The 16,925-nt window shown below is 44.0% G+C and overlaps 3 protein-coding genes across 10 annotated transcripts; 1 reads left to right on the top strand and 2 right to left on the bottom strand.

Annotated features, from left to right (window-relative positions):
• Positions 1 to 89: 89 nt before the first annotated feature.
• Positions 90 to 2,909, bottom strand: mtfr2 (mitochondrial fission regulator 2). Its single transcript, XM_023806685.2, has 7 exons — positions 2,534 to 2,909; positions 2,318 to 2,422; positions 2,089 to 2,213; positions 1,519 to 1,676; positions 969 to 1,293; positions 632 to 818; positions 90 to 246 (listed from the first exon to the last, which is right to left on the bottom strand). Exons 1-7 carry the CDS (start codon positions 2,603 to 2,605, stop codon positions 202 to 204), a joined length of 1,017 nt encoding a protein of 338 aa, XP_023662453.2. The 5' UTR covers positions 2,606 to 2,909; the 3' UTR covers positions 90 to 201.
• A 19-nt stretch (positions 2,910 to 2,928) lies between these two features.
• On the top strand, positions 2,929 to 8,702 carry armc1l (armadillo repeat containing 1, like). Of its 3 annotated transcripts, none has more exons than XM_023806686.2 (7): positions 2,929 to 3,091; positions 3,642 to 3,798; positions 3,892 to 3,983; positions 4,237 to 4,423; positions 5,112 to 5,228; positions 7,802 to 7,876; positions 7,963 to 8,702. In XM_023806686.2, the coding sequence occupies exons 2-7, from the start codon at positions 3,646 to 3,648 to the stop codon at positions 8,152 to 8,154; spliced, it is 816 nt and encodes a 271-aa protein (XP_023662454.1). In that variant the 5' UTR covers positions 2,929 to 3,091; positions 3,642 to 3,645; the 3' UTR covers positions 8,155 to 8,702. The 3 variants fall into 3 exon arrangements, with proteins under 3 accessions (XP_023662454.1, XP_023662455.2, XP_072559296.1); XM_023806687.2 differs by lacking the exon at positions 2,929 to 3,091 and adding an exon at positions 3,133 to 3,352; XM_072703195.1 differs by lacking the exon at positions 2,929 to 3,091 and adding an exon at positions 3,139 to 3,352 and having other exon boundaries at positions 4,240 to 4,423.
• Positions 8,703 to 9,500: 798 nt separating this feature from the next.
• Positions 9,501 to 16,245, bottom strand: LOC111841155 (bcl-2-associated transcription factor 1). 6 transcript variants are annotated; one of them, XM_023806681.2, is made up of 11 exons: positions 16,153 to 16,242; positions 15,076 to 15,188; positions 14,287 to 14,937; positions 13,671 to 14,165; positions 13,410 to 13,585; positions 12,308 to 12,413; positions 11,884 to 11,944; positions 11,460 to 11,635; positions 10,785 to 10,953; positions 10,516 to 10,665; positions 9,501 to 10,132 (listed from the first exon to the last, which is right to left on the bottom strand). In XM_023806681.2, exons 1-11 carry the CDS (start codon positions 16,180 to 16,182, stop codon positions 9,911 to 9,913), a joined length of 2,349 nt encoding a protein of 782 aa, XP_023662449.1. In that variant the 5' UTR covers positions 16,183 to 16,242; the 3' UTR covers positions 9,501 to 9,910. The 6 variants fall into 6 exon arrangements, 4 of the variants coding, with proteins under 4 accessions (XP_023662449.1, XP_023662448.1, XP_023662450.1 ...); XM_023806680.2 differs by having other exon boundaries at positions 10,516 to 10,668; positions 16,153 to 16,239; XM_023806682.2 differs by lacking the exon at positions 16,153 to 16,242 and adding an exon at positions 15,985 to 16,143 and having other exon boundaries at positions 10,516 to 10,668.
• Positions 16,246 to 16,925: the final 680 nt, after the last annotated feature.

Raw genomic sequence — 16,925 nt, 5'->3', positions numbered from 1 at the left:
TCAATGGAATATATCAAAATGTATTTAAGATATAAAGGCGTTATAGAATTGTGGCAGACCGAGCAACATTAACACACACAGCAACCAGAGAACGTCAGAATCTTTATGTTGGAGTCGGCACACAGAAGTCTGTATGTGTCCAGGAGCAGCAGAGTTCGGAGTGAAAGCCTTGTTCTGATTAGTTGCCGGCTGAACAGGATTTCACAAATACAGCCTGCCATGATCACGCCTCACATGCTGAGGGATCTGAAACGGGACAAGACACAATGAGTAAATATGCACTGCAGCTCTTAAGTCAACAGAGTAGCCTGTGTGTAACACGACAAACCAGCATATGGAATAAGGGTTAACAAATGGAGGAGATTAACAGTCAAATACAGAAATGTCATCATGCTCTTTCAAGGACATATTACTCAAGTTCAAAATTTTACGTAATTGGTGAAACAGCGACCTCTGCTGAAATAAAGCTAGTATTACAGAGAACTATACAGAATAGATCATTTGTCAATTAAAAGAGCTGCATAAAATAAAAGACTACCTACCATATAAACAGGCAGACCAACAAAGACCTTTCCATAAGCATTTACCCACAATCCTTCCTGCCTTGGAGAACAGTGAATTATGAACTCACACAGGGCACCTCGGGGCTTCCGAAAGGGGAGAGCTCAGAGGAGCAGTTCTCCTTGTCAAAAGAGTCCTCCAGCTGCCGGCATGCAAACTTCTTTTTTAGCGCTTCGGCTATGATGGAAGCAGGATCCGAGGGCAAGGTCTTCCCCAGCGTCCTTCGCCTCAGTCTCACAGGGGTCCCACCTGGCGACCTTGGTGGATTGACAACCAAGAAACTTGCATTAGCTAGCTTAGCATTGTCATGCATTTCATTGAGGGTTGCCACAAGTTATGAATGATATTCTGGCTCACACATGTATCAAGTGGTATCCCTCAGCCTCACTGCTCATCCCAGCTCATACCTCTCCACCGCACGTAGTTTGACCTGGTTCAGATCCTTCAGCACCTCCAGCATGCTGGGGCCTTTACTGGGTTCTGATCCAGCTGCCTGGCTACAATGATTCTTCTTCTGCTCGGGGTCACCTGTCTGGGACTGTATGGCAAAGGCCGAGAGTGAAGTCTTCTCTGATCTATTTACAGACTCATAACTGGAAAGTGGAGGTGGTGGAGGAGGAGGAGGAGGGGGAGGAGGAGGGAAACAGCGAGGAGTCGACGTGAGGACTGGAAGAGGAGGAGCAGGGAGAGGAGCCCCAGTGATCTCCAAACTGTTCTGGGACATATCAGGACCTAAAAAGAAAGGTAACAATGTTGCTTTGCCACTATGGAGATTGCTACCTGGCATCTGAAGTATTAGATTTTTTAATATTCACACCTCACTCATTGATTTAGTTAACATTTTATAAAGTACTAGATCCTGCTTCTTAACACCATCTGGCAGCTAGATGGGTGTAATGAAATTAAAAAAAAAAAAAAAACACCAGCAGGGTTGGAAAGAGCAGTACCAGCACACACCTATCGGGGCACTAACGATGACGGCGATCTGAGCCCGTAAACGGAGCAGCTCCTCTTCGAGGGCTGTGATCTTCTTCAATGCCACCGCCCTTTCAGGGCCAACCTCTACTGCAGCACAGTGGCGAACTCCGTGTCCACTGGGAAGGTGGATGCCACTCCTGTAATACGATACACATCCAACATTGTAACTGGGGTAAATATCACCAGCGTGTTAGAGGCTGACGAAAAAAAAAAAAAAAACTTCAGACAAAACACGCACACTCACAACATTCAAGATTCAGGAGTTTGCCATATGTACAGTAAACCATTAGTTACACTGTATGATAAAAATATGACTTTGCATATCCTTCCAGCCACTGGTAAACACAAATTAAACAGAAATTAAGGTGCTTCAATAAGATAATAAAGTAAAATAAATACGTGCACAGTGCAATGCAAACATAGAGTATAATATAAACATGTAATGCAAGTATTATGGTGCAATATCGGCAGAACTAGGGGCAAACCCAGCCCCTCAGTGACTGAGTGTAAAGTAAAACACTCTGCTTTATCAGTGTTAGATTACATTACCTAAACTTTGCAACGGTTTCGTTGTCATTTCTAACAACCCACATTACATCGGCGAAAGACGGTATGGTGGGACTCTCCAAGTCAAAGCCGACCCTTCCATGAGTCGCATGTGTCAGGAAGGGGACCTGTGAACGAGCACAATGTGAAACCTCCAGAAGCAAGTATCGCTATATATTCAGCCCCATTTACTACATACGTAAACCATCATATTTGCCTGTCTATACCGTACTTGAAAATGAACTCGTGGACGAGGACTCAAGGGAAGGTTGCTTCCAATCAAACGAACAATGCTGCGATACTGCCCACATAATTTGCTCTGGCATACAGGCAATAACTGAAAAAGATGGATCAAATTCACAGCAGTAGTTTAATAAGCAATATTTGGTTACTTTCAGTATAAGCCATTTTAAATACTAAATATAGCAAAATAAAAACTCGGTATTACCATGTCTGCTGGAAGTCCAAAGTATTCAAGCACATACCGTAGAAAATCAAGAATGCCAATCAAGGGAGACATTGCAGATGTTATTTAAAGCTAACAGTAATACCGAAGTTCAAACGACGCTACATTAGCAGCTACTCAGTCTTGATGACCATATTGCAAATATGCAAAAGGAACGCGTAAAAGCTTGCAATTAATGCCCGAAGATCAACCGAATCCCGATCGTAAAAAATGACAATTACAATCACTGCTTCTAGAAATAAACAGCAAATTACTGCCTGTTAACAAATAACGCACTGAGTGACTACATAGCAGAAGTCATACGATAGAAGCTTCCCCAGCTTCCCCCTAACAGTAGCCACGCTTCCAGGTAAAAGGAACTCAAATAAAGCCGCGTCAACAAACAGCACACTGAGTGGGTCGCTTCAGTATGCTGAAAAAATAAACCAATGAGCATGCAGTACAGTTCGAGGTCAGCTTAGCGGGCTAGCCAATCGGCTTGTACTTCGTAAAATTCGTACTAAATTTAATTTCGGACTTTGCAAGGATATCGGGTGTTGGGTAAGGACAGTAAAACGATCTTTTTTTAGTTACGTCTTATACCTGTTATATTTTTAAAATGTGACTATAACCCCGATAGTCACAGCACTATAATCCTTCGTAATATTTGACGCGGTACATGCGATATATATCAGGATGTACAGTTACTAGTCTGTTGGTAATTCGCTGTTCGTCTACCAGTATAATTATCATTATCGCAGTTTATTTCGGTGACTTATTAAATGCGATTCTTTGCTGTCACCTAAAATGGAAATATACACCGTATGTATGGGATTATATTGTGGCAAAATGTGATCCTGTGAAATCGTGTTTTGCCATGTATTGCTGTGTGTTTTTACATTATTGTTTGGTTTTTTATACGTTTTTCTGCATTTTAGTTTTGAATATTCTTTTGTGACTCTTTTGTCTGTGAAAGACGCTTAATAAATGAACTATACTTACCTGCTTACTTACTTGGTTGTGTTTCCTTGAAACGCTGCTGTGTATAAGGGTGATGGCTGTACATTTAACACGCATCTAAGGTAATGGGCACCGTTTTAATATCCCCCAGAAACATGATGGACGCGCTTTCAGTCGTTAATCAACTGCGGGATTTGGCGTCGGAGCCGCAGAACAGGGAGCCCATAGTCCAGGACCAAGGCTGTCTTCCCGGCCTGGTTCTGTTTCTGGATCACCAAGATTCCCACGTACTGCTATCTACGCTACAGGTTGGCATTACCGCTCATATTTGCACGCAGTTGGAAATATTTCGAGCTCCTCTATGTGCCCGAGCCGGTAAACTTTTTATTCTGTTTTGTCAGACTCTTCGTTATCTTGCCGAGTCCCCCCTAAACAGGGATAAAATGAAGAATGAACTGGGCATGATGGTGAGCCTGGAAAACCTTGTGCAACGGTTAGTCTCATTTTAAAGCATTGGGGTATATCTTTAGTCTTTTTGGGATTAACTTTTAGGGGCAAAAAGCTCTCATGCTTTTACCACAGACCATTGAATACCACAACATTAGCAAAAAACAATCTGAGTGATATGCCAGGACATACAGTTATCAAGTTGGAACAGCCAAAAGGGGAAAAAAGGTTCTGGATTCCTAGTATGGCTTTCTGTGGCTTCTTATTGACATTATAATTAATTTTTTGCTCTCTTTCAGTAGACGTGGACAGAATGAGGTGTGTGATTTAGCCAGAGAAGTCTCTGGTTTGTTGAGTAAACCTCTCCATACTGGGACCCTCCAAACCCCTGAGCAGCCAAAACGAGCCAAGTCACAGTTCTTCATCAACAGCACCAACAAAAAGGCCAAGTCCGTTACCCTTCACATACAGGGCCTGGACAGTGTGGTATGTTTAGACCGCCTAACTTGGAGTAGGTACCGGCAGGTGATAATTGGCCCAGGTTACATTTAATGAGTCAGAATGTTTTAATTTGATACCAAATAAAGAAACTAAATATTTCAAGTCATAAGCCTCACACCTCTGGCTCCGGGGTTTGAGTCTCCGCTATGGCTCCATGTTTGTGGAGTTAGCATGTTCTCCCCATGTCGTTAAGGAGTTTTCTCCCCACAGTTCAAAAACAAACTGAGGTTAATTGGAGTTACCAAATTTCCCGTAGGTGTGCATTTGTGAGTGAATGTATGTGTGGATTTCTATACAAATCTCCTGAATAACTTTGTTTTTTTGAGCTTTATTTTGGTACCTAGTTTAATGGGTTTTTTGTGGCTTCTGTGAGGAAGTTGAGAATAAAATTGAACTATATTTTTGGTTGAACTATTGAATAATTTCAATGGATAATCAGAGTGCGGCTTTTGAAAGGAATAGGTAAGGCATGGGTTAGCAAAGACATTTTCATGACAAAAATCATATAAATGTGACATTTCTGTACAAAGAAATTAGAAGTTTACTCTGAAGGGTTTTAGGCCAGTTTTTATACTTTTCTCTAATCAGTGCGCAAACCTGCCAGTTCCTGATTGGAGGTGTCATGGCTGTTTTGCTGTATGGTGGTGATTGAGGCCTTTAACCCGATATGCAGGTCCATCGCGGCCTCTGTGAAGAAGCTCTGCTCAAGGTCAAAGGGGTCATCAGCTTTACCTTCCAAATGGCGCTGAAGAGGTGCACTGTACGCATCCGGTCCGACCTGCCCCCCGAGGTGAGAAACGAGCGATGGACATACTCAAACTTAATTTCAATAACTCACAAGAGAAAATCAATTAATTTGTTTTCCATTATTTCTTATAGGAAAAATTCGATCAGAACTCGAACTTTTTAGGATTCGATCCGGAGTCCGGAACAGATTAAGTTTGAGAACCGAGGTACCACTGTACTTAAAGGCGCATGGCTGGGACCAGTGGACCTCGTCTGCTATATACGATATTCCGTTGTAAGCGAGTCCACTATAGTGATGTGGTTACTACCGAGTACTCGGCAGTCCAGTATTCGTTACTTAATACTCGTTACCTAATACTCGTTACTACAATGAACTTAAGATGTACGTATATCTTCTGTTGTTAGAACAGCGATGGGCGACTAATTTTCCCGGCCAGTCTGTGCAGTGACTGATCACGCAAAACCCTCTCATAAGAAGAGAATTTCATATTAATTTGTGCACTAATATCAATTGGTCGCTCATTCATGAATGGCGAGGTCATGACTAAAAGGATTTCCAATTACGGACACTGATTAAGTGTGTGAGCTAATCCTTGTTTACGTAGAACAAACCTTCTCTGAGCAGGTTTGAGGATTTGGATGTGCTGCTATGACAACACATCCAGCAAGTTTTTCAAAAAACCGACAGATCTAGGATCATGCCAAATCGTCAACAATTGCATCCGGCTAAATGGGTAATCCATGTATGAAAAATACCTCCCTGTTCTTCCGCATGTGGGGTATTCTCTGTATGCCGCTTAAATTATCCAAGATAAAAAGCCTCATCTTAGATCAATTAATGGCGGTGAAAATCATCCGGGTAATTCGGTTCCTGAAATGCACTTCAGGAGTAGATTATCTTAGCTGGATCCAATCATCCAAGATGACTGCGCACGCCGCGCTGCTTAAAAAGCCTATATGTATCCAGTCTAGAAAACTTGATTGGCAAGTTCATTGGCTTCTGCAAAACGTCAAAAAACAGGGCGCAATCCGAGCAGGACCTTTGAATTCATCATACCCCTTTAATAAAAGATTTAATATGTACTAAAGGAAACTCATCAAAAGCGGCCCAAACCAAAAAAAGTTGGCTGGCAAGAAGTGTCTGACAAATAAGAATTAGGTGATCAGTGGTCATTGTCTACACACCACAGCACACAGTGCACAACAATGAAATGTGTCCTCTGCATTTAACCCATATGTGACAATGTGACATAGCAGGGGGCAGCTAATTCAGCGCCCGGGGAGCAGTGCTGGGGGGCGGTACCTCGCTCAGGGTACCTCAGTGGTGCCTTGCTGGTCGGGGATTCGAACCTGCAATCTTTCAATTACAAGTGCGCTTCCTTAACCATCAAGCCACCACTGCCCACACTTTTTTTTTATTTTATTAAATGTGTAAGTAGTTGTTAGTTATTGTATTTATCACTATTACATTTCCAATGTTTCATAATTTTTTTTTTGTCATAATTACCGATCAAATACAAGGACAATCATGCAGGACATGGGAACATGTTAAACTGAAGTACAAACAGGACATATATATATAAGCAGTATCTTTCGAAAAGAATATCATCCAACTGACCGATTCGATTTCTATGCATGGACACTGATTACATGTGCGAGCTAAACCTTGTTTACACAGAACAAACCTGCTCCGAGCAGCTTTGACGATTAGGATGTGTTGCTATAACAACACATCCAGCAAGAGTTTCGAAAAACCGACAGATCCAGGATCATGGCAAATCATCAACAATTTCATCTGGCTAAACGAGTAATCCACGTATGGAGAATACCCCCCAGATCGCAACAAAGCTTGCGTCACTTCTTTTGTCCACGCACCCATTATTTAAATTTTTTTACGTCCGTGGCGTAATAGGTCAACATGCGTAACGTACTGTTTCACCTTATACATCTTATTTGAAGTGTTTTTGCTTCTCTTCATATTTGCGTTGTCTGCACAGTTTAATGGGATTTTCCACTAAACAGTTTGCTTTGCCAGCTGGTAAATCACATTTGCTATCCTCACTCTCTGATGGTCTTACGCTCTTCCTATTGCAAAGGTTATGCGCATGACATCACAACCCACTGAGTGGCACCATTAGTGTTCAGCTTGAATGTCGCAAAAATACATCTAAAATGGGGAAGATCTGCCATGCTACTGATTTGTACAAATCGATTTAACAAGAAATGGGAGTTATCTTTTTACAGACTGCCGAAAACTATAGTAAGTATCCGACGTGGATCGGTCGCAACATTTCATTCATACATTCAAAACATTTCAGAAGCTGTATTTTTGCATTGCAGTGCACTTAGCGTAGGCTACATAAACAGTGTACGTTTAATCAACGGCTGAAAAAAAAAAGTTTGTGAAATAAAACATTTGACTCTAGTGGCATCTGCTGGTGTTAAACGGTACTGCAATAAATTAATAAATTGACGCGAAGGTTCAGAATACAGAACATATTGCGACAAACTGAACCGCAATATGATTAATTGCTGCACTGGTACAGTGACGTCATGTAAGACGTATAGTAAGTAATCCAGCATGGGTTTGAGGATCCTTGTTCCTTTGCCTCGCAGTGTCTAGCATCCGCCATCGCCACCACCAAGGTGCTGACAGCCGAGCAGGTTGTGAAAAATGACGCAGGGGAAGAGGTGAGTCCACGTTTCTAGGCATCTGCTTTTAACATCACAGAAGGAGCTGCTTGCAGCCAGTCATGGTGGACTGTCTGTCCCTGAAGGTCATGGTCCCACTCGGCACCACAGCCGCTGCTGTGCAGGAGAACGTCCACCTGCCAGATTACCTGCCCGAGGATGAGAGCCCGGAGCGCAACACGGACAAGGCGATATCCCGGGTGGGCGCCAAGGCTGATGCCAGCGGAAGCTGGCTTAACGCTGCGGCTACCTTCCTCACCAGGACATTCTACTGGTGAAGCTCATCTTGCCGTTTGTTTGTTTTTTCCTGTCTTCCCTGTACATATCTTTTAATGTCTATGTGTGTTCTGTCTTGAATATTTGATTTTCACTTGACTTTCAAAAAAACTTGAATTGAAAGTCAAATAAAAGGAGTCTGATCTTATTTTCCACCCAGATTCCTTAAAGGCATTTATGCCACAATGCTGTTGAACTCTCAAATCTGATTGGTCAGAAGGGTGTTCATTAGTTGTGTATAGCTGCACACAGAGGGGTGAATCGCAGTAGTAAGTCAATTCTTTAATTATACTGTTACTTTAAATTGTTCAACAATCGGAATGTTAAGTTAGCAGAAATGGCAATTTCAAATTAACGACTGGTCTTGGCAACAAAATTTTTGAATTGACGACGGTGGCTTGGGTTGTTTCCAAGCAAAATGTTTGTTGCCAGAAGAAAGTGGTTCTAATACATGAATCTTGGCTCAAAAACATGAAAATGTCTTTAGGTACATATTTGTAAACTAGAGCTGTCAGGATTACTCGATTAAACTCGATTACTCTTATTAAAATCATGGATTAAAAATTTCCTTCTCGATTGCTCATCAGTACGGCAATAAGTAGACGTCATATTGATGGCGCATAGAAAACGAGGGTCCAAAGCACAACTGCAATGCAAATACATCTTAGAAGACCATTCAGGTTTGACAAACTCATCTGATGATGTGAGGTTAGCCATAGATATTCGCCATTTAGCATCTCCGAGTAGCCCGGCCTCTGTCAGCACTTCGACAAATCATTTTACTTACTTCGTACGATTCCTTTTTGTCAAAATAATTGCTGCTGAAAAGATCAGCCCCATCGCTTAGCCATATCAACTATATATTTTTTGTCAACGTATTGGGTGTTTTGGGCTGAACGCTACTGGAAAAAGTTCACGTTGAGAACTACATTTGAAAATTAACTGTATAGCCAAATGTAACTCATCTACAAATAGCCTGTCCAGTACATCAGGAATGCCAATAAATCACTTGCTTTTTCTCAGTATTGTCTCTAAGGAATACAAGATATTTCCATACAGTGGAAGACTGTCTTTTTGTGACCAGTTCTTGCACGTTTTTCTCCTTTTGACTTAATATCTCACAATTGTGCCACATGGTCTATCATTGAGTTTAACAGCAAGGAGGAGAATGATTATGACTGAGTGCATGCAGACCTCATGCGATAAACTTTTTTTTTTGAACATGTACCACAATGTTGAAGAGGAACCATCATTAAAATTGCAGAGCTTGCGAAGTTTTGTTTCCTGTGAGGAAAAATGTTTGAGTGCAACTTATTGATGGTTTGAACCCAGCAGACTATCGCACATATAGTTTGAATAAAAGGTTTATTGTAGCAACATGGTTACTATAACTTAATCTGATACAACTGAAGGTAGCAAATAGTGCTTCTTAGTGGTTCCACATTTACTAATATAGATGCAGGTTTAGGGAAAAATGATCTTGTAACCAACTTAAATCGAGGAGAAAGCCTGTACCTGGCATTAGAGGTAATGGTCTCCACTGAAAGTAATCAGTATAGGAAGACTAATTTAAAGTCAACAAACAAGTGTAGAAAAATCTTAACTGAAAAAGCAATTATCGCTGGAACAGATTTTTCTTAAACCAAACCAAATATGAATGTTATGTACTCTCCACCTAACAGGTAAAGAGAGATCACTTGGGTCTTCACCACCGACGCCATAGTCAGACCGCAGCGCGACTACAAGTTCCTTACACTCTCACTCCACTTTCTCATCCTTCTGTGGGTCCTTCCTCTCCTCACCCTCTGCTCCTTCCTCCTCCTCTTCCTCCTCGTTACCTTCACACTGATACTTATCATGAGTCCACTTGGGACTGCTGCTGGATTTCCTGAAGGGGAATCGGCCCCTCCCACGCTGGAACAGGCCCCGCCCCCTTCCCCTCTTTACCCAGTAGTCCGTGCCGTCATCCCGGTCATCGTGCTGTGGAGGGTATGACAGCACAGGCATTACGTCCATATTTCACTTTTCTACATATGCTTTCTGTCATGCATGGGGTAAAGCAATGTAAATTTCGTTGTCAGGTTTACGCCAGACAGCTGTGGACAGTGCATGTGTAACCTGCTCTGGTGCAATATCACTGCTGTATGCATGCACCATCTGCATCCACAGCTAAATGTAGTATGAACACAAGCGTGGTATGAACTGGGTTTCAAGTGCCCCATTTTCATGTGAATCTTACAAGCACTGGAGTTCTCAGTGAACAATGTTTCCAAGGATACTGACCCAATCCAATCAAATTACAGGGCCAAATATCCAAGTCTCACATCCAATTACAAGCTTTCGACAGGGAGCCTGAGACTCACCAGGAAGTACTTCCTGCTCTTGGGTGTATATTCTGGGTCCCATTCTTCCTCCTTAGGTCTCTTCTGAAAAGGGGCGCTGGGAGGGGTTGGTCCAGAGCTGGGTGGAGGGAAGGCCCCCCGGCCCCGCACTCGCCCCCCTCTGATGCGGAACTGCTACAGTGCAAGAGAGGATTTGTCTGCATGACTCACCGGTCGCCATAGCAGCAGTGTACCTACACACCACCCTTCCCATCCCCACAAGGTATAACCCCCCCCCCCGCAGTACTTACAAAGGTTCCCCTGGGCCGCAGGGTACCCTGGAAGCCAGGGCCGTCCTTGAGCTCCGTCAGGGCTGCCCCCTCCTCCTCCCTGGCCCTGCGCTTCTCCCTGCTGTCCTCACGCGTCACTGACGACCCGGAGGACGACCTGGAACGCCCCCGCTCCTTGCTTTTGTGTTTGCTGCAAGATAAGTTGAGCACTCAGTCTCCAGGTAAGGAGTCCACCAGTCAAAGTTGCATGTACTTGGATTAACGATTCTGTTAGAGAGAGACCCGTACTGGTTTCCATGGTAACAGTTTGTCTACAGTAAAGGGGGAAAAAAAAAACTAGTACTAAAGGTGAAACATTCAGCATACTGAAATCTCCTTTGAAAGGATAGAGAATAAAAATGCAATACCATACTGCAGCTCTTACACAATGTGCTTAAGAAGTGCACTGCAATGAAGTCCAACCTTGTGCTGTTGCCTGGATTATATGACATTTTATTGTCATTTTTGTTTGCTAATCCCAAATGTCCTCATCCAACAAAAGGCGCAAAAAACTGATTACTGCTGTAAAACAAAATGGTCATTTTCATATAAATAGCAGCAAGGAATGATGAACAATTGTTGATATTAATAAAAAAGGCAATCATTAAACAGGAAAACACCTTTGACAGTAACATCCCCTGGTGTCAGACGTCTTACCTCTCATCCTTAAACGGTTTGTAATCTCTGGGTTCCTTGGTCAGTTTGTCCCCTTTCTTGGGCGGACTATGTTCCCGGGACATCCTGGCCTCATCGCGGTCCCGGCTCTGCTCGGTCCGCCGCCGATCGATATCGTACCGCAAATCAACAGAATCGCACCTCGATTTTTTTTCGTCCTATCAGAGCAAAGCAGTGTTGGAGCACCCATTAATTCTCGCTGTGTTAAAACGTGATCCGTGATACCTGACAGCCCTCCCCAGTAATAAAAAAAACACTCATGTACAACACACCTCAAACTGACTGGCAGCCTCACATATTTACACTGACTGCTCACTGCTGACCCCCTATGGACGTTAAAGGTGATGCAGTCCTTCCACAAACTAATTTTTAAGGTGTGACACCACATCACCGAAGGCTTCCATACCTTGGAATCTTCCTTGAATGTTCTTGCCTTCTTAAAAGCACTGGGGGAGACGTCAATCCTCCTTTTGATCAGAAATAAGAACAACTATGAATGATTGGTTAATATTTAATGCCAGCAAGACACTATTTTGTCATTTTTATTTATTGTTCTTTATCATTTGTACAAGTACGATGAAAAAAGCTTTTGAATCCTCGAAACAATGACACATAACATGCTTAAAAATTGCCATAATTTAAGACAAATTATGTACAGTTACGTGAGGAGATCTGCAATAACCCAGTAAACATGAGCATTCTTTGTGGCCTTCAGCAAGACAACCCTTCCAATATAAGCAAAATAATCATGGTTGGTACCTCTATATCATTCCCAGACATATTGCTAAGTGATGTGGCTAACGGTATTAGCAGCTAACCCTGCTAACTACCTGTGGATTTCTGGGCTCTGGTGTCGGGCCTCGTGCTCCACAGCCGCTGTCTGATAGACCGTGAAGCGCTGGTGGAGGGACATAGCGGCTGGCTGGAAGTGGCGCTCTGCGGGCGGCAGGGGGCACAAGTGATTCAGTTAGATCGACATCACCCGTAGGGGCCGATCTAGCGGAGGAAAGAAGCACATCTTACAGAAGGTTAACTTTATACACTGCAGGCATGAACGCTCAAAGTATCTCCCCCATCTGACTAATTGGTTAGCTTGTTCGTTACAGGAATAGCATAGGAAATTGTTTACATGCCATTGTAATCATGAGAATGACGATTCCATATGACAATTCTTAATCAGTATTATTGACAAGATTTAAATCGATATCCACTGTTTAACATCTAATAAAGATCTTTCAATACTGCAATTACAAACTGAACAAACGTGACTGTACCTTGAATGATCTACAGTAGTTTTACATATACACAATATATACAGTTTTACATCAGTCACATATTGCAGCCACGTCTGACACATTTACATAAGTCTGGAGAGTTCATAAACGAAAGAAGCTTTTTGTTAACAAGTCCGGTTTTCAACTTACCGCCTCTTCGTCTCAAAACCAATGCCTAACAATCGACTCGGTCACTACCAGAGTAGTGCGTCAATCAAACCCAACATGGGGAAGGAGGCCATTTTGGAGCTAGCAACTGATTTTACGCCAGGGACACGGGGGCTTCAACTGTGCCCGTTTCCGCATCGGTATCTCTCAAGTGTAATTACAGTAACATGGACCTTGGCATTGCAATGCCCATTCCCGGACTGGCATGACCTATTCGCAATGAAAGAGAGAACATCACTGTGCAGACTGAACTGCATTTCCCATCAGCCCCTGCACATCGCCACTGCAGAGTACCACTGAGCTATGAGTCCATCATATCCACAAAAGACTGAAAAAAACATTACAGAAAGGTATAGGAAATGTATTATATCACTTACAGAAAAACTGAATGCAAAGTCATATCTGAAATATGAATAACAGCGAAGCAACATTGCTCTTCAAGAAATAAGTAATCTTACACGTAACAACAGTGAGGGACTTGTTGAGGTACCTCTGACATGATGGACCAAGGACACTACGTGGTGAGCGAAGGCCTCAGCCGTGCTTTTGTAGGCCTGAGGCTGAGTGATGTGGTGGAAGATGGAGCGGAAGGCCTGCTGCTCTTTCCTGGCTGAGCAGGCGAGGGCGCTGGCGAGCGAACGGTCCCCGGCTATCGAGATGCTTGGGCTGGGGAGGAGGACAGGCAAGCAGTCATCGTGTGTCATTCAGCCCCTACCCCCCCCCCCCCCATTTTGTAAAAAACACGACTCACCTGGTATCTCCCAAGTCCAAGGAAGTCATTTTCATTCTAACCTGTGGCCGGCCGCAGTGGCTGGGCCCGGCTCTGGGGGCACTGTCCCCCCTCCCGTCTGAGGGTCCGGCGTTCGGTTGCTGCGGCGATGCCATTCCGCTCTCGGGTTGGAGGCCCTGCTCTTTGGCCTTCAGCAGCCGCTCGGGCTCCCTGCCCAGCCTGAGACCCTTCGCAGTGTCCCGCGTCCAGGCTCCCTCCCGGGCCTGGCCCGCCACCCTGAGCTGGTGCGGCTGCCTGTAGGCCTGGACCTCGTCCTCCTCCTCCACCTCAGGCGAGTCCCCCAAGAAAGGCACCTTCTCGGCCCTGCTTTTAGTCCCCGAGTCCAGGTTAAGCTCTAGCTCCATGTCCAGTCGGCTCCACTGGGCCCTTTCTGAAAGCGGCACCTTCTGGGGCTCGCTCTGCCGCCCTACTCCCTGATCCTGAGAAAAGACAGCATCTCCACCCTCTTGTAGACACCTGCCCAAAAGGAGGAAGTCACAGCTGTTCATGGAGAATGTGCACCTTCTGACATGACACTCACACAATCCACATTCAAAATGTTAACTGGTATATGTACAGACATTGGGAGAAGGGGTACCTTTTGAAGTATTTGCCCACTTTTGAGAGGTCTTGCTCATCACTCTGTGGGAAGAAAACCTTGCTGCCAGACGGTGCAGAAGAATGAGCCAGCAGTTCAGAGTGGGAGGAGCTTTGGCTGGGGGGACTGGGCACAGGGGAGGGGCTTCGCTGCGGGCTGTTGTCCCCATAGGCTGAAATGCCCATCCAACCCTCAGAGGGTGGGGCTAGCGGTATTGTGGCAACACCTCCCCTTGTTGCTGCCCCTACATGTTCTTCCCCTGGTCCCTCTGGCTTCCCGCCAGCTGGTGCCGAAGAGCGGTTGCGAGGGGTTGAGGAAGACGAGGAGGAAGAGGAGCGGCCGGAAGCCGAAGACCGTCCAGAGTGACGGGACTTGCTGTGAGACCTCTGGGAGGTGGACCTGCGTTTTGGGGACCGGGACCGAGAGCGGCCCCGCCTGGGACTGCGGGAGTAGCGGCGGTTTTGCCAGTTGGGCCGGAAGCCTCCGCGGTGATGGAAGCGACCCCCGCCTTGGTAGTAGCCCCTGCCCCGGTTGCGGAATCCGTAGGGACGCCTCATGCCTCTGCTGGGGCGATAGTCCCGCCGATACTCCCTAGGGTAATTCCGTTCCCGACTGCGGGAACGAGAGTAGGACCGTGAACGGGACCTGGAGCTGCAGGCAGAAAACAACATGCCTCAGTAGTTAGACACTGCACTGCTTCAGACAACACCGAAAAGCCAACACAAGACAGGCACGCCACAAAGAGCGCGCGCGCGCACACACACACACACACACACACACACTCTTCACCTGTATCTCTTCTTCCTAGAGCGTGACCTTGACCGTGACCTAGTGGTGGAGTGAGATCTTGACCTCGATCTGGAGGAGTGAGTGTGGGACTTCGACCGAACCATGTTTATAACCTTAAAGAAAAAAAGATTTTCTATTTCTACATTAGACCTTATTAAATCTACACAAAATAATGTATCTCGGATTCTCAGTCTTTAATGGTAAAAATTACGGTAATTTGTTGTCAACTGCCACAAAGAATGTAAAAAAGACAATAAAATAACTTTTTTCCCCACGGTTACGCTGTGTATTTTTTGCTTTGACTGTACTGATAACACGACAGAGTACCAGATGCAACCAACTAACTAGCAAGGTGACATCATATTACTTTTCATTTAAATAATTAAGAGGATTTCAAAAATAACCGACTGGAAGACGATCGCGTAATTTATTATTCATCTACGCGTTTCAATAATAAAAAATACCACGAAAGCAGAACTTTAAAAAGCAAAATAAAACCGTAGGCATGTCAACCATTTTATGTTGAAGACCGGGATCCGCACACCGGTCTGAGTGAAATAGGGACGGGTCAGTTTGGATATATACCCAGTTAACAACTTAACGATCAGCCCGATCGCGGCTACGCTGCTGGTGGCACAATCCATCTACACCCTCCCGTCATCCGAAGGGACCCTGCACATTAACTACAATAATATAACATCTACAGTCTAATAAGCACATCTAGCTGATCAATAACACTCCATTATCTTTCTCTTTTATTAATCACCAAGCTGTCGCAAGATTAGATTACCGTATACGGCAGCTTTATGCTAAATATTTTAGGTCTGTAGAAAACAACCGGTTCTCATGCAGCGGACAGGTCCAGTAGGGTAATGCATGCAATAAAAAAAACGAATTAGATGTTATTACCGTCTAAACCCGCAGTAACACGTCCGTCTCATACAGTGCACTTCAGTCCATTTGCAAGCGTGACCAAGATTCTGCTCATCAGATGCAACATGGAAAGCGGGTTTAATAGCCTACCTACGGCCCATTTACGCATAAATATAGACAAAAGCTGTAACTTCCGAGGCTTACCCGGGACACAGTGTAAGCCTGCCCCGCCATCTTCAGACTGGAGGCTGTACAACATCTATCATTAAGTACTGCACGCTGTTCAAATACATCCATCCATCCATCCATCCATTGTCCAACCCGCTTATCCTACTGGGTCGCGGGGTGTTCAAATACATATTTAGGGTATTTTACTTTTGATATAAAATTATTTATAGGTTATAATTCCCTTCAAAACGCAATCATCGTTTCATGTAACGCATGCTCTTGTAATATGTAATTTGGTGATGTAAAAATCCGTGAAATATTGCATGTATTTATGATTTTATGCTATTTATCTTAGACATGGGTGTTACTTATCATGAATCTCGATTTGTGGACTGTTTCCTGTTAATACAGCTGGTGGTTGCTCACACCGTATTTGCTTAGTGATATTTCATCATTTCAAATGTATGTTTAAATCTGGTAAAATGAGGGTCCAGGGGCGGATCTGGGGAGGGGGCAGTGCCCTCTTGACCACATGCATGGCTCTCCCTGTGGCCCCCCTAAATATGTATGCTGCTTGTGTCTGAAATAAATGTATTATTATTATTATTATTTACCTGACTATTTACATTATATACATTGGTAAAAAGCAAAATTAACATCAGAAAAAAAGTAATCAAGTTTGTGGGAGCAAGAAATCAGATTGAGTTACAAATTTGTAAAAACTATAAAATGTAACTGCAAAGCATTACATCAATACCACCTGTTTTCAGAAATGTACTTTGCTTGTAGATACTGGCAATCTAGTGTAA

This window comes from Paramormyrops kingsleyae, chromosome 19 (assembly GCF_048594095.1).
Source record: "Paramormyrops kingsleyae isolate MSU_618 chromosome 19, PKINGS_0.4, whole genome shotgun sequence".
Lineage (NCBI taxonomy): Eukaryota > Metazoa > Chordata > Actinopteri > Osteoglossiformes > Mormyridae > Paramormyrops > Paramormyrops kingsleyae.
This window is presented reverse-complemented; position numbering and strand designations above follow the sequence as displayed.

Bases quoted from the DNA above. Each gene is read 5' to 3' on its own strand.
- mtfr2 (XM_023806685.2), bottom strand. From the start codon at position 2,605: ATGTCTCCCTTGATTGGCATTCTTGATTTTCTACGGTATGTGCTTGAA. The intron at 1,677-2,088 runs GTAATGTAATCT...ATCGTATTACAG, and splicing joins GAAACCGTTGCAAAGTTTAG to GAGTGGCATCCACCTTCCCA. The intron at 247-631 runs GTGAGTTCATAA...GTCCCGTTTCAG, and splicing joins GAAGCCCCGAGGTGCCCTGT to ATCCCTCAGCATGTGAGGCG.
- armc1l (XM_023806687.2), top strand. From the start codon at position 3,210: ATGCGATATATATCAGGATGTACAGTTACTAGTCTGTTGGTAATTCGC. The intron at 3,799-3,891 runs GTTGGCATTACC...CTGTTTTGTCAG, and splicing joins TACTGCTATCTACGCTACAG to ACTCTTCGTTATCTTGCCGA. The intron at 4,424-5,111 runs GTATGTTTAGAC...CCCGATATGCAG, and splicing joins TACAGGGCCTGGACAGTGTG to GTCCATCGCGGCCTCTGTGA.
- LOC111841155 (XM_023806680.2), bottom strand. From the start codon at position 16,182: ATGGCGGGGCAGGCTTACACTGTGTCCCGG. The intron at 15,189-16,152 runs GTAAGCCTCGGA...TTTTTCTTTAAG, and splicing joins AGGCTTACACTGTGTCCCGG to GTTATAAACATGGTTCGGTC. The intron at 11,636-11,883 runs GTATGGAAGCCT...TTGCTCTGATAG, and splicing joins CATTCAAGGAAGATTCCAAG to GACGAAAAAAAATCGAGGTG.